At 47.1% G+C, this 12,274-nt stretch overlaps 1 protein-coding gene across 1 annotated transcript; it reads right to left on the bottom strand.

Moving 5' to 3' along the window:
• Window positions 1–9,375: 9,375 nt before the first annotated feature.
• On the bottom strand, window positions 9,376–12,025 carry nog2 (noggin 2). Its single transcript, XM_047032204.1, has one exon. It carries the CDS (start codon window positions 10,674–10,676, stop codon window positions 10,041–10,043), a length of 636 nt encoding a protein of 211 aa, XP_046888160.1. The 5' UTR covers window positions 10,677–12,025; the 3' UTR covers window positions 9,376–10,040.
• Between the last annotated feature and the right edge of the window lie 249 nt (window positions 12,026–12,274).

Genomic DNA, 12,274 nt, shown 5'->3' with positions numbered 1-12,274 from the left:
TAAAAAGTTATCTAAAGTAAAAAAAATTAAAAAACATTTCACGTGAACTAGTTGCCACACTCTATAAGTGAAAATCCTACTGGATATCTATAGATTCATACGCCTTTTACATCTGCCATCAAAGGGGAAAGGAGGGTGAAGCAGAGAAGACCAGTAAACTTCAACAGAGTGATAATTAGACCCTCTTGGCAAACATAACACGTCTCGCGCACAGAGGGTAGAGACCCTTCTCCGGCACTTCAAACGTCACTGAGCTCCATTGTAAAATAAACTGGCTCACAGTTCCTCTCAACACATCCACTGTTTATACCCAAGCCTCTCTGGAACGAGACCTGTTTACTTTCCTTCGGCTGACTCATCTTAAGTTAAGACAGCATGTTGGCGTTATTGTACACATCCTCTCACACACTCACTCGCTCACGGGCAAACGAGGGGCCGAGTTCAAAGGCATGCTGGTAAGTGAGAATGGAAAAGATATTAGTGGTGATAAGATGACACATTTACACACACACACACACACACACACACACACAAACACACTTACGCAAACTAACAGGCGCACCACACACACACACAAAGGTTCTCGTAGTCAACATAGGCTGAGGAAAGAACGATTAGATTCCCACACAAGCCCATCTATCAATTCTTTTGCTGTATGGGAATTCTATAACCTGATTAGCGCCAGCCACACTATGATGTCTGCTCTACCCAGACCCAGGTCCTGAAGAAGATGGTTCGGGACATGATAGTTCATTAGATGAACATTAAAAGCTAGTGTCTGACCACCACCATGGCTGCAGTGCGTGTGGGTGGGTGTGTGTGTGTGTGTGTGTGAGAGAGAACGTGGGGCACCAGCATGCTCAGGTACCTCTCTGGTGGTATTTCACCCCTTCATTTGTGAGGAATCCAGCGTCGTTATTCCAAAGTGTTGCCATATGGAAGCGCTTGGGGAGCTCCCATTTGAACTCAATGTGAGTTCTGAAGGCAGAAGGAGAGTTGCGAGAAAAACTCTTAACGAACGCTCACGTTCTGGTTCTCATTGGCCTTTGATATTCATGAGCTCCGAATTTTGGCACAATCGTGTGATTCGTTAGTCTGATGTACGGCAAGAAGAATGCCACCCAAATAGCAGGCGAACCGGCCCAGAATGCTTTGGGGCGCGGTGAGACTGAGGAGTGGCAAGGGGGTGGGAGGAGGGGGGGGGGGGGGGGGGGGAGGAGGATGGGGGGGGGAGTGAAGGAATTCATGCGTTGTATGTTTGTTTCTGGTTAGCTTGGATACAACCCTTTTCAGGCCGTGTGTCACGGTGCGTAGCTGCAGTCTAAACACACGAGGCTTTGAAGAGCGGGGGCTCAGGCCCCCCTGGTCTGCCCCTCTGGAGACCCCACACATGCAGGGACACCCATCAGGCCTGATCATGGCCTGAACAGCCTTGTCAGGATCCTGGAGGCCTCGTCCCCACAAGAGGCTCATCGGAGCTGGGATCGGAAGGTGTGGAAGGGGCCTGGAATGTTTGGAGGATCCTGGTGTGACTGTATTAGAAGAGGAAAGTACTTGAGTAGTTTGAGAGTACTAACCCTGGGAGTCCAGGAGTCTTCACGCTGTGTGGAGCTGATAGGATCTCAACACACGACTGACCTTCTGACTGCAGTCTTTCTCAGAGTCCACGCAACGTGATCTCAGGGCAACATGTACGTGTAGCGACATGTCTGATGTAGAAAAGATGCACATGGGAGACGATGGCAAACGAAGACACGGCAAGCTGTTCATGTGTTAAGAAAACACCTCGATGGACAGCTGTACATCCTGTATGCCCCGGGAGTGTGTTGCTAAATAAAAGGTGTGATCGGCTGCGACCGTACGTCTTTCTGGAGCTGTTTTAAACATCTCGTCCTGCAGTGCGGTCAGGTGTAGGTGTTTGTCTGGGCAGCAGGGGGCAGCGTTGCTCCAGACTGTGCATGCCTTGTAGCTGTTCTGCTCTCAGTCCTAGAGAACCCCTCCTCAGCCCTCGGGCACTGTCTGTGGATCAGCTGATATTCCCCACAGTGCTCTCTAAAAGTAAACGTAAGCTCTGCAGAACCCTGTGGAACCAAACGACAGAAGAACTCACTGAAAAACTGCAAACCTTGTTCGGTGGAACCCTTTTCAGGTCTGTGAGGTTCCGCACATGGAACTCGGAGTGTTATTGCTTCAATTTGCCAGATCAGCTCTCTCCTTAACTTGCACTCCAAGAATGAGAGTTTACCTTTAATGTATCATTATAGGAAGCAAAGAGCATGGAGCGTGTTATTACTGCTGTCAACTAGCAACACAGCTATTCTCTGAATATGAAAGACTGGTTCTTGCTTTCAGCTGAAGGGTGAAACTTCGGAGCACAATGAATGTCATGACTTTTCTCTGAAAGTCTTTGCTCGGTTCAGTCTAAAAGTTATGCTAGCATGGTTTCCATTATCATTCTGAAGAGGACTTCGAATCACCGTTAAAAGGGTGTTTAACACTCTACTGGCATTCATTAATGATTCATTCCAGCTTTAAAAGCCACATTTATCATTTCTATAGCCTTTCATTATTAAAGTAACATTAACTGACCACAAATGAGCCCCGGGGGCCACCATACCAGGCAGGGTCACAGCCAAGTTCCCACAGGGTCAAACCTGACCTGCACTCTGAGCTGAAAAGCATCTCTCTGGGTCTCCCTTAACATATCCTCTCTATTCAGACTCGCGCGCACACACACACACCTCCCCCTTCCTTCAACTCACCCTTATGGCCCTATGTGTCTCCTCCCTAATTGGTGCTTTCTTCACTGTGTGTGTGTGTGTGTGTGTGTGTATGTGTGTGTGAGTGTCCCTCCCAGTGCAAGGCGTCTTGCTGCAGGCCCCCCTCTCGTGTCGGAGGAGGAGGGTGGAGGGTGGAGGGGCGCCGCTCCTCTGTGTGGCCAGTTGACACCAATAAACCTCATGCAGCTCCTCTGTGGCGTGCTGTGGTTATGAGAGCTCCTCTGTGGTGTGCTGTGGTTATGTCAGCTCCTCTGTGGCGTGCTGTGGTTATGAGAGCTCCTCTGTGGTGTGCTGTGGTTATGTCAGCTCCTCTGTGGTGTGCTGTGGTTATGTCAGCTCCTCTGTGGTGTGCTGTGGTTATGTCAACTCCTCTGGCGTGCTGTGGTTATGTCAGCTCCTCTGTGATGTGCTGTGGTTATGTCAGCTTCTCTGTGGTGTGCTGTGGTTATGTCAGCTCCTCTGTGTCGTGCTGTGGTTATGTCAGCTCCTCTGGCGTGCTGTGGTTATGTCAGCTCCTCTGTGATGTGCTGTGGTTATGTCGGCTCCTCTGTGGTGTGCTGTGGTTATGTCAGCTCCTCTGTGGTGTGCTGTGGTTATGTCGGTTCCTCTGTGGTGTGCTGTGGTTATGTCAGCTCCTCTGAGGCGTGCTGTGGTTATGTCAGCACCTCTAGCGTGCTGTGGTTATGTCAGTTCCTCTGTGGTGTGTTGTGGTTATGTCAGCTCCTCTGTAGCGTGCTGTGGTTATGTCAGCTCCTCTATGGTGTGCTGTGGTTATGTCAGCTCCTCTGTAGCGTGCTGTGGTTATGCCAGTTCCTCTGTGGTGTGCTGTGGTTATGTCAGCTCCTCTGTGGCGTGCTGTGGTTATGTCAGCTCCTCTGTGGCGTGCTGTGGTTATGTCAGGAATGTCCTGGGACTATTGTCGCCCCACCACCCTGCTTTTGGTAACCCGTCACCACGCATTCTCCAGCAGTCTCCTGTGCTCACACACGCACGCACGCACGCACACACACTCTTGCAATCACTCTCACTGAAACCTAGCGAGCCTAACCCTTCTACACACGCTGGGGCATTCACACATTGTGTATGCACACACACTCACGCCCCAAAAACAACACACTCACAAACACACACACACTTTCAGCCTTGTATTCTCCTACTCTCGCACACACGCACACACACACACCCCCCCTCCCGGCTGTGTGTCCCCTCGTCCCCTGCTTTGAATAGACCACCTCAGTTGAATGGGACAGACAGGCAGGCGTCAGAACATCAGGTTCATGCTGTGGGATAATAGAGCTAGTTATGTTCACCTGTTTGGTTCCCTCTTTGTCCACGGGAGAAAATAAAACAATGGACTGAGTGTTTTCCCCCAGCGCTACTATGCTTTCTGAGTCCTGGAGGACTTGTCCCTGCCCCTTTTAGAGATGTATGTAAGAGTGCACACACACACACATCCACACAAGGGCAAACCTGCAAAATAGACTTAATCCATGCATCGGCAAAGACTTCATGCAGACATTCAGGCCTTCCTCAAAGATCATCAGATGCACAAAAGACTATTTCTTGAAGCATGTTGTTGACCGTTCGGCCGGCATTATTTCCCCTCATGATCCCAGTCCCTCATGAAACAGGGGTGCACACATACCTGGTTTCAGAACTCCACGAGCCAAAGGTTTGATTGGTCGTTTGATGGGGTTGGGGGGGCTGTACACATGTTAGGGAGAGAGGCGCCATCTCGGCCTAGAAAACTATTAGGCTCTGTAAATACACACTGTGGAGAAAGTAAACATTCCCAGCATGCCATCCTGGCTTACTGAGGGGCACTGGAGACAGCCGAGGGACGTGGTGCAGGGAGGACTGTGTGTGTGTGTGTGTTTGTGCATGCATGCATTTAAATGTGTGTTTGTGAGCGTGTGTGTGCGTGTGTGAGAGCATTGTGTGTGTGTGTGCATGCATTTAAATGTGTGTTTGTGAGCGTGTGTGGTGTGTGGGGGACAGTTTCTCTCCTTCCAAGCAATCAGGACGTGCAGTGATGTATAAGGAAAATATAGAATCTAATTGGGGAAAACTGAAGTGTGTGTATATATCAACCAGGCGCAATCATGATCAACTGGAGTAGTCAAGTAAACAACTTGAGACGTTTACGAATTACCTGTGTGTGTCGTTATCATTATGAGGCAATTATGCTTGAACACCTTGTGTGTTTGTGTGGGCTGATGATGAGTGTTAGCTGAGGATGGCTGACATAAGTGTGTGTGTATTGGTGTCACAGTGTACATGAGTGTGTGTGTGATATTGTACATGTGTGTCTTCCAAATACACGTGTGTGCATGTGTACCTTGTGCATGAGTCTAAGGAAGCACACACCTTGTGGACCAGTTCAAAATGTTGATAAAGTTCGCAGGAGGTGGCATGTCAGTTTGGAAACAGGGTCAATTTGTGTCTCATTTGATGGGCATTCAATGGTTCCTTTTGAGTGTATAAGGGGGTGGATGTCAATAGTGGTCAACTGCATATTTCAGTCTTTAGATTCATTTTTAGACGTAAGGCTACAACACTTACACAATCGCCCGTCTGTCAGAGGGGGAATAGTCAAACACTACACATGAACCTACTTTCAGGTCCATAAACTTTAACGCTGTTTTGAATCCTGATTGGTGAGAACTTGATAAAGCCTGAATGTGGATCTTTCTAGAACCACGGAAGGCGGAAAATAAACTAGATGCTAGAGGGGTATTTATGAACACAAAAAACTCAAAGTATGGAGAGGGGGAGTGAGAGAAAAAAAAGGCAGTAACCATGGAAACAGAGGTTGGCGTGTGGTCTATTTTGAGCCTGCGTGTCTTCATGTGGCCCCTAGACCTCTAAATATAGCCCTACACTATCTGTTACATCTAACAAGAGTTAAATAGAGAAGTTACCTAGCGTGACTTGGGAAATTTGATTCTGGCTCTTAAGTATCTGATTAAAATGTTACCACATATATAAGATCCCAGCGTGTGAAGAAGCTTCAAGGGACGTTTTGAAGCCGGTTCTAACTGTACCTCCGATTCGGGCTGGCTTGGCAGGGCTAGGAGGGGGGCATGTCTAAAGGGGCTGGGGGGGGGGTCAATTTCAAGGGCAAGGCAAAAATCTGGAAATGAAGAAGGTGTGTGACATGGATTTAACCCTGAAACGATGCTGCTGCTTCGGCCGCGCGTTGGACACCGAGCGGAGGCTGCTACTGTGTCGCCGAGCGCTGATCTGACGACAGTTTGACATGTTCTCCTGATTACGACGTTTGAAAGCAGTGACAGGGGAGCAGAGGTGGAATGCAGATACTCCATGCTCTCCACAGCGGAGTCCACGGAGAGGGTCACCATTTCTGACATTTAGAAACAGAGTTAGAGAAAGAAGAACTCCGTGTGAGGTACCGGGAGAGACCAACGGCTTTTACTGTACCACCAAGAGGTAAACCATGTTTATTTGGGATCCCTGGCCTAGATTTACAAGTACATCCAATGTGTGTACATTCCTTTAATGCATGTCAGCCATCTATCCTGCTCATACCATCATTAGACGGTTGGAGTTTCTAATGAACGTCTTCTGGTGGTTGAGAAAGTGACCTGATTCTGAGCATCATCTAGAGACCACCCGGAAGTCTGTAACAGATCTGTAAACCCACACCCAGACATCCACAGACACACACACACACTGTCACCGGCAACACACACACACGCACGCACGCCCACACACACAATGTCAGAAGCCACACACACATTCACTGTCAGCGGTCACACACACGCACCCCCACACACATGCACACACATGAACACACACACTGTCAGAATCCACATACCCACACACAACATACATACACGTCTGCATACACTGTCACATACCTCCACATAGACACACACACACAGTCACAGCCCACACACATACATACATACATACATACAATAATAAGTTCACATACAATACCTACGCACAGTTCTATCACACATAAACTCCTGCTTTTGGGCACACCTCAACACACACACACACAACGTTCCAGACACTGTGGTTCTCAAGATGTGGTTCAGGCTTAATGCCTCTCTGCCTGCTGCAGTGCATTTGGTATCAGCTCTTGTGACACATCTCCCCCCCTCCCCCCCTCCTCCCGTTTAATACCCTGTCATCATCAATAACCTCAGTCCTGCTGACTCACACACTTTTACAAGCAGCCCCTGTCTCTGTCTGCATCTGTCTCCGGCAGCCCTGCTCCACCAGGGCTCTGGCTGTGGGTCTGTGTGTGTGTGTTTGCCTGTGGATGTACAGTCATTACATGCATTCACACACACACAGAGAATCATACTCGCATGAATCCCTGCATGTGTGAATGTCTGTGCATGCTTGTATGTCTCTGTGTGTGTGTGTGTGTGACTCCATCACTCACGAGTGTCCTGTAATTCATCATGGTTACTGACTCCATAAGAAGACTAACCCCACTATACTCCATCTCACTCAGTCTTCTGTCAGCTCCCTCCGTCCCACCCCTCAGGACCAGATCACTCCACAGGGCCAGATCACCCCTCTGAGCCAGATCCCTCCACAGCCCTGAGGAGAACTACTTCCAGGCGTTCTCCTGAGATACGACACTCAAGAGGACCGGTGTGAATTGTTATGTTCGCCTCAGACGTAGCCAAAACTTTGCTTCCAATGACACCTGGAAGACACGACTCTAATCCACAGTGGAACCAAACCAACATGGTTCCCACTGAACGCCCATCTCCATGTTGTTCCTGTGACACTACCTGTAGGTCTAGCCTTAACACGGTTGTAGTCTATGATCACATATTGAGGGCTCAGAATCCATGATTTGCATACGTACTGTGTTAATAAACACCCTGACTTTACATACCAGTACTGAGGCATGGTAGTCATGGAGACCTATGACTGTATTTATCACAGCTGACTTGCACAGTGACGCCCCAGGCTCCTTCTCTAAAGAGGTGGGGACGTTCCATGTACAGTTGGGTGGTATGAGAGTGTCCTGGTAGGTTATCGATAGTAAAGGAGATGTGAGCTCATATAGTGGGTCCTGGCACACAAGGCATAGATATTTAATCAATAAATAATACATTAAGAGGATACCGTGGACCACTTACTTTCAACAACACAGAATTAAAATCAAATCGACCGAAAGGTCTTTGCTAATCACCATAAAATATAAACTTTTTGTGAACTGTGTCACAAACGGTTGGGAGATTGAGAAATTAAAGTAACGTAACATTCAATCCAATTTTTTATTTTTATTAGTTCGTCTTTCCGTCGCCCATATTTTGCATTTGTTGTCGAGCTTGGTAAGGGATACTTTGAGAGGCAGATCAGCTATATCTTTAATTTGCATGGAAAAATACATATGCATGTCGCACAGAGATACAAAATAACAACGCCTGAATCATCCGACTGCCTGACGGGGCTGTTTCTAAAGGTGCGCACCTAGCTGGCTGGAGCACTGCAGCGTATTGCCTTTCACACGCTTCTAAAATACTCTCCGGGCAGAGCCTGAAAGGGTTACTGTTTCCCAAAGTGCTTCATTCTGCTCAGTCGAGAGGGGGCGGCTCAGTGGCGCCGCCGAGTCAGAGGCGCAGTTTCTAAAACCCCGAGACATCATCAAGAAAGAAGCTGACAGTAAGGAAAGCAGCCCCCCTCCTCCGCTGGCTGCCTGCCCCTCTCCTCTCCTTACAAAATCCCTACAGTATATCTGTCACAATAACCGGACGGCAAGTGTCAAATGCAAATCAGCCCGCAGTCACAAATCACTTGAACGCGCTCAAGATGGGTCTAGTGGAAACACGGGTCTGGTTTTAGGACGTTGGGAAAAAGCTCAAAACGTTTGGTAGGGGAAGCTCTGTTTAAGTCGTTGATTGTATTTAAAGAATAATATAAACACCATAAAATCCCCACTAAGAGTGAATGAGCCGTTGCTTTGATTTCATGGGGCTTAATTCCATGTGTGTCTCGGGCGCTTTAATTGGCCATATCTCTTTAACTTGCAGACAGCTTACCCGCTGTCCAATTAATAGTCTGGTAACGTCAAAAACAGTTCACCATTGTTTTATGGTCTTTGTTTTTTTCGGAGGGCTGTCATGGGCTTGAATAGGCGCCGGTCTGCTCTGCCTCAATACAAACAAGCTTCAGTGGAACTTGTGCAGAGCCTTAAGGGAACGGCATGGACTGGGACCTTTCTGGCTTGCGTGCCTCGCTATTTCATCAACTGACCGTGTTTGAAATGTCTGAATCATATTTTACCGTTATGTTAACACCTAAGATCCGATAAATGAGCGGTTTGCGTAGGGGGATGGATTCAAACAACCTCTTTCCTACTCTGGCACTAACAATGAGAGCCAGTTCTGTGAAGGCACTTTAGGTATGTGTTGCACATAACACAACATACTAAATCACCCGTTTCTAAAATCACACTGACAGCGTGGAGCGTCAGTAACGTCGCCTTCGATTCATCTCACTCTGGACTTGCTGTGCATTTAGCAAGTTTGCTCCGCTCCAGGGCAGTATACGCCCCCTTGGGCAGGGACAAAAACTTCGTAAAGCAACTTGCTCGACACTAATACATGTTGAAAAGATAGACTTTATTGCTAAAACGTGTAACCATAACATTTACACTGATATGTTTACTTTTTTATTTTATTTTTTAGAAATATTCAAGTAGACATCTCCCATAATTTCTGGTATACTCTGCTATTTTTTCTTTCCTTATGTTCTATACTCACAATCGTTAAAATAATAAATAAAACATACAGATTTGTTTATTTCTACAATACTATGTATTCCAAAAGCTGAGTTCACGCCTTTATATATATCTTTTTATCCTCAACTTTCAATTTAATTATTATTGATATTAATATCATACAAAAACTCTAGGCAGCATTGCAGTGAAGTTACAGTCAGCATCAATGTTCAGTTGAAAAAAAGTTAACTTCTTGGAGAAGTGTATGCATTCCATCTTCAATTTTTCATAAAAAATAAAAGCTCTTCTTTCTGAAGTGCTCGTGTTCCCCTAAAAACACGTTTCAGGGCTGAAATAAAATATGGTCCTGTTCATTTACAAAAAAATAGCTGCATTTTTTCTTAAATATGTACAATGTTGGTATTTCAATTAAAATGCTATATAAAAAAATAGAATCGCTATGGTGCCCACCTCAGATGAGAGTTTACAGTGCAATAGAAAGCGCGTGTCCAGTCCACTCCCCCGATCCTACACTCCCAGAGAGAGACTCAGCACGAGCACTTGCACTCTGAGATGATTGGATATTGCACCGGTATCCACGTACAATATTTCTGTCTTAAAAACCCTTGACAATACCACCGGAGGAAAGTCTTGGTGATCGACTTGACAGGTTTGCAAAACATCCCCTCAGGGAAGGAACACGAGCGCTCATTGAAACAGTTGCCCTCCTTGATCCAGCGTGGCCAGAACCTCACGCCCAGGTCTTTCCAGCTGTATACCACCGGACAGTGCGTATACGTCCATAACCACTGCAGGAATTTCCTGCGTGCTTTCTTGCCCACTTTTACCCTCTTCCCATAGGGAGTCTCCGTGAGGTCAAGCTTTTTAATGTCGTTGGGCATAGGTCCTTGCAGCTTCATCTGTGTGTCATGCACGGAGAGGTTTACCAGCACGGGTGAGATGATGGACATGAAGTTAGGGTCGAAGTTGCTGCCCAGCTTTTTCCGCAGAGTCCTCTCGGACAAGTCCTGCTCGCGCGGGTCGTATTCCGGGTCAGGGTCCTCCTTTAGGTCTGGCACGGGGAGGTTATCGCTGGGCGAGGGACGAAGGCGAAGATAATGCTGGGAAACTCCAAGGTGAATGGACACCAGCACATAAATGAGTAGCGTTTGAGAGAAGCCCATATTTCACTAGTTTACGCACAGGCTCTTCTCGTGTATTGAATTCAGTTCTTTCACCGCTACTGTGCACTATGAAATGAGTTGCCTGGGGGCTTCATAAATAGTCGAAGTAGAGGCACGAGCAAGACGATACTTTTAATAGACCACGTCGGGTTTGAATGACATGGACTGGAGCGCTTTCTTTTTAGGGATCCTTAAACTTAGCAAATTGCCTGCTGATGCAATCTTGTAGCGCTAAGGATGCCTCTGTTTTGTACCAACAAAATACACAATGAATGACGTTTAAACAGAAACAGCACTAAACAAAATGGGAAAACTCTATTCACTCTCTCTCCCGTTTCAGTCTTTCCTCCAATTCACTTTGGGTTTCTTGTGGTTGTCATGGTTACGCCAGGGACTCAAAGCCACGACAAATTGTCTAGACTGGATGACAGTGGCTGAGGCGAGAGTTGCATGGAATGAAGTATTTCTAAAGATCCTCGGTCCCCTCTGAGACAAAATAGATCCAGAACGCCCCGAGAGAGAACGGCGCACAAAAGAGTACTTCACCAAGTTTTAAATGTCACGGGCTGGCAATGAGGGCTGTCTTGGCCAATGTTATTTTTACGCACGGCTTTTATAAACGTGGCTTCTTTCAACGTGGCCTGACGCTCTCAGGTTTGACAAGGTCCAAGCGCAAGCGCGCAATCCATGGACTGCGAAGAGTTCTTTTCTGCCCCAGTGCGGTATTCCAACGTTCTAATCAGTGAGAAAGTCCACAATATTTAGGCTGTTTAACCTGAAAGACGACGCACCACTGATTCTAAATTCAAAAAGTTATGAACACATAATCATGTGTTCAATAGGTCGTTGAGAACCCCCCAAAAATGCCTTTCCTCACAGAACTCTGTATCACATTCCTCGAGGTTTCTCTGCGAATAAAAAGTTTCTATTTGGCATACAGTTTCACAAGATATTACGAACTGACACGCAGAAAATGCATATCAAATGCAAACAGTGTCATGCCAGTCAAAGTTCAGCCCAGACTACTGTCCCTTCACCGAGTTGACATTGTCCATTTCGTTGAAAAAAAATTATCTAGAAGTCCCACCGCCGCTGCATGACTATTCAGTCCGAGTTCAGGAGCCTTCTGCCCGGTCAAAATGTGCGGCAATCCCTGGGGGAGAATCTACTCCTTTGAAAGCTGGTACAGTAGCTCCTACTTAGTCGCTCCTACTTTAGGAGGTCTGAGACTTGGCGCAGAGCTCTTTCTTTGCTTAGGCACACTGTGTGGGAGTGTGTCTGTTGCGAGCGGTGCTCAGTCCCAAGTTAAATATCCCCTCCGACGGTAAGAAGTGTCAACGGGTCCTGCCCACCGCTGCCACTTTCGCTATGATTGACAGCGCCCCCGGCCCCCTCCCATCCCAACGTGGAAAATATCTTCCACAATCGAAGGGATCAGCATGGTCCTAGAGATATCGGGTTTGACTCCGCTGATATTCCACACGATAGAATGTCAGGCTGTATTCTGTTAGATCCTACAGCATATTTTCCATCAATAAAGTGGAATGAAGGCAACCTTTTCTTGAAATGGCATCTCGTGTCGTCATATTTAACCCAGT

This window comes from Hypomesus transpacificus, chromosome 13 (assembly GCF_021917145.1).
Source record: "Hypomesus transpacificus isolate Combined female chromosome 13, fHypTra1, whole genome shotgun sequence".
Lineage (NCBI taxonomy): Eukaryota > Metazoa > Chordata > Actinopteri > Osmeriformes > Osmeridae > Hypomesus > Hypomesus transpacificus.
This window is presented reverse-complemented; position numbering and strand designations above follow the sequence as displayed.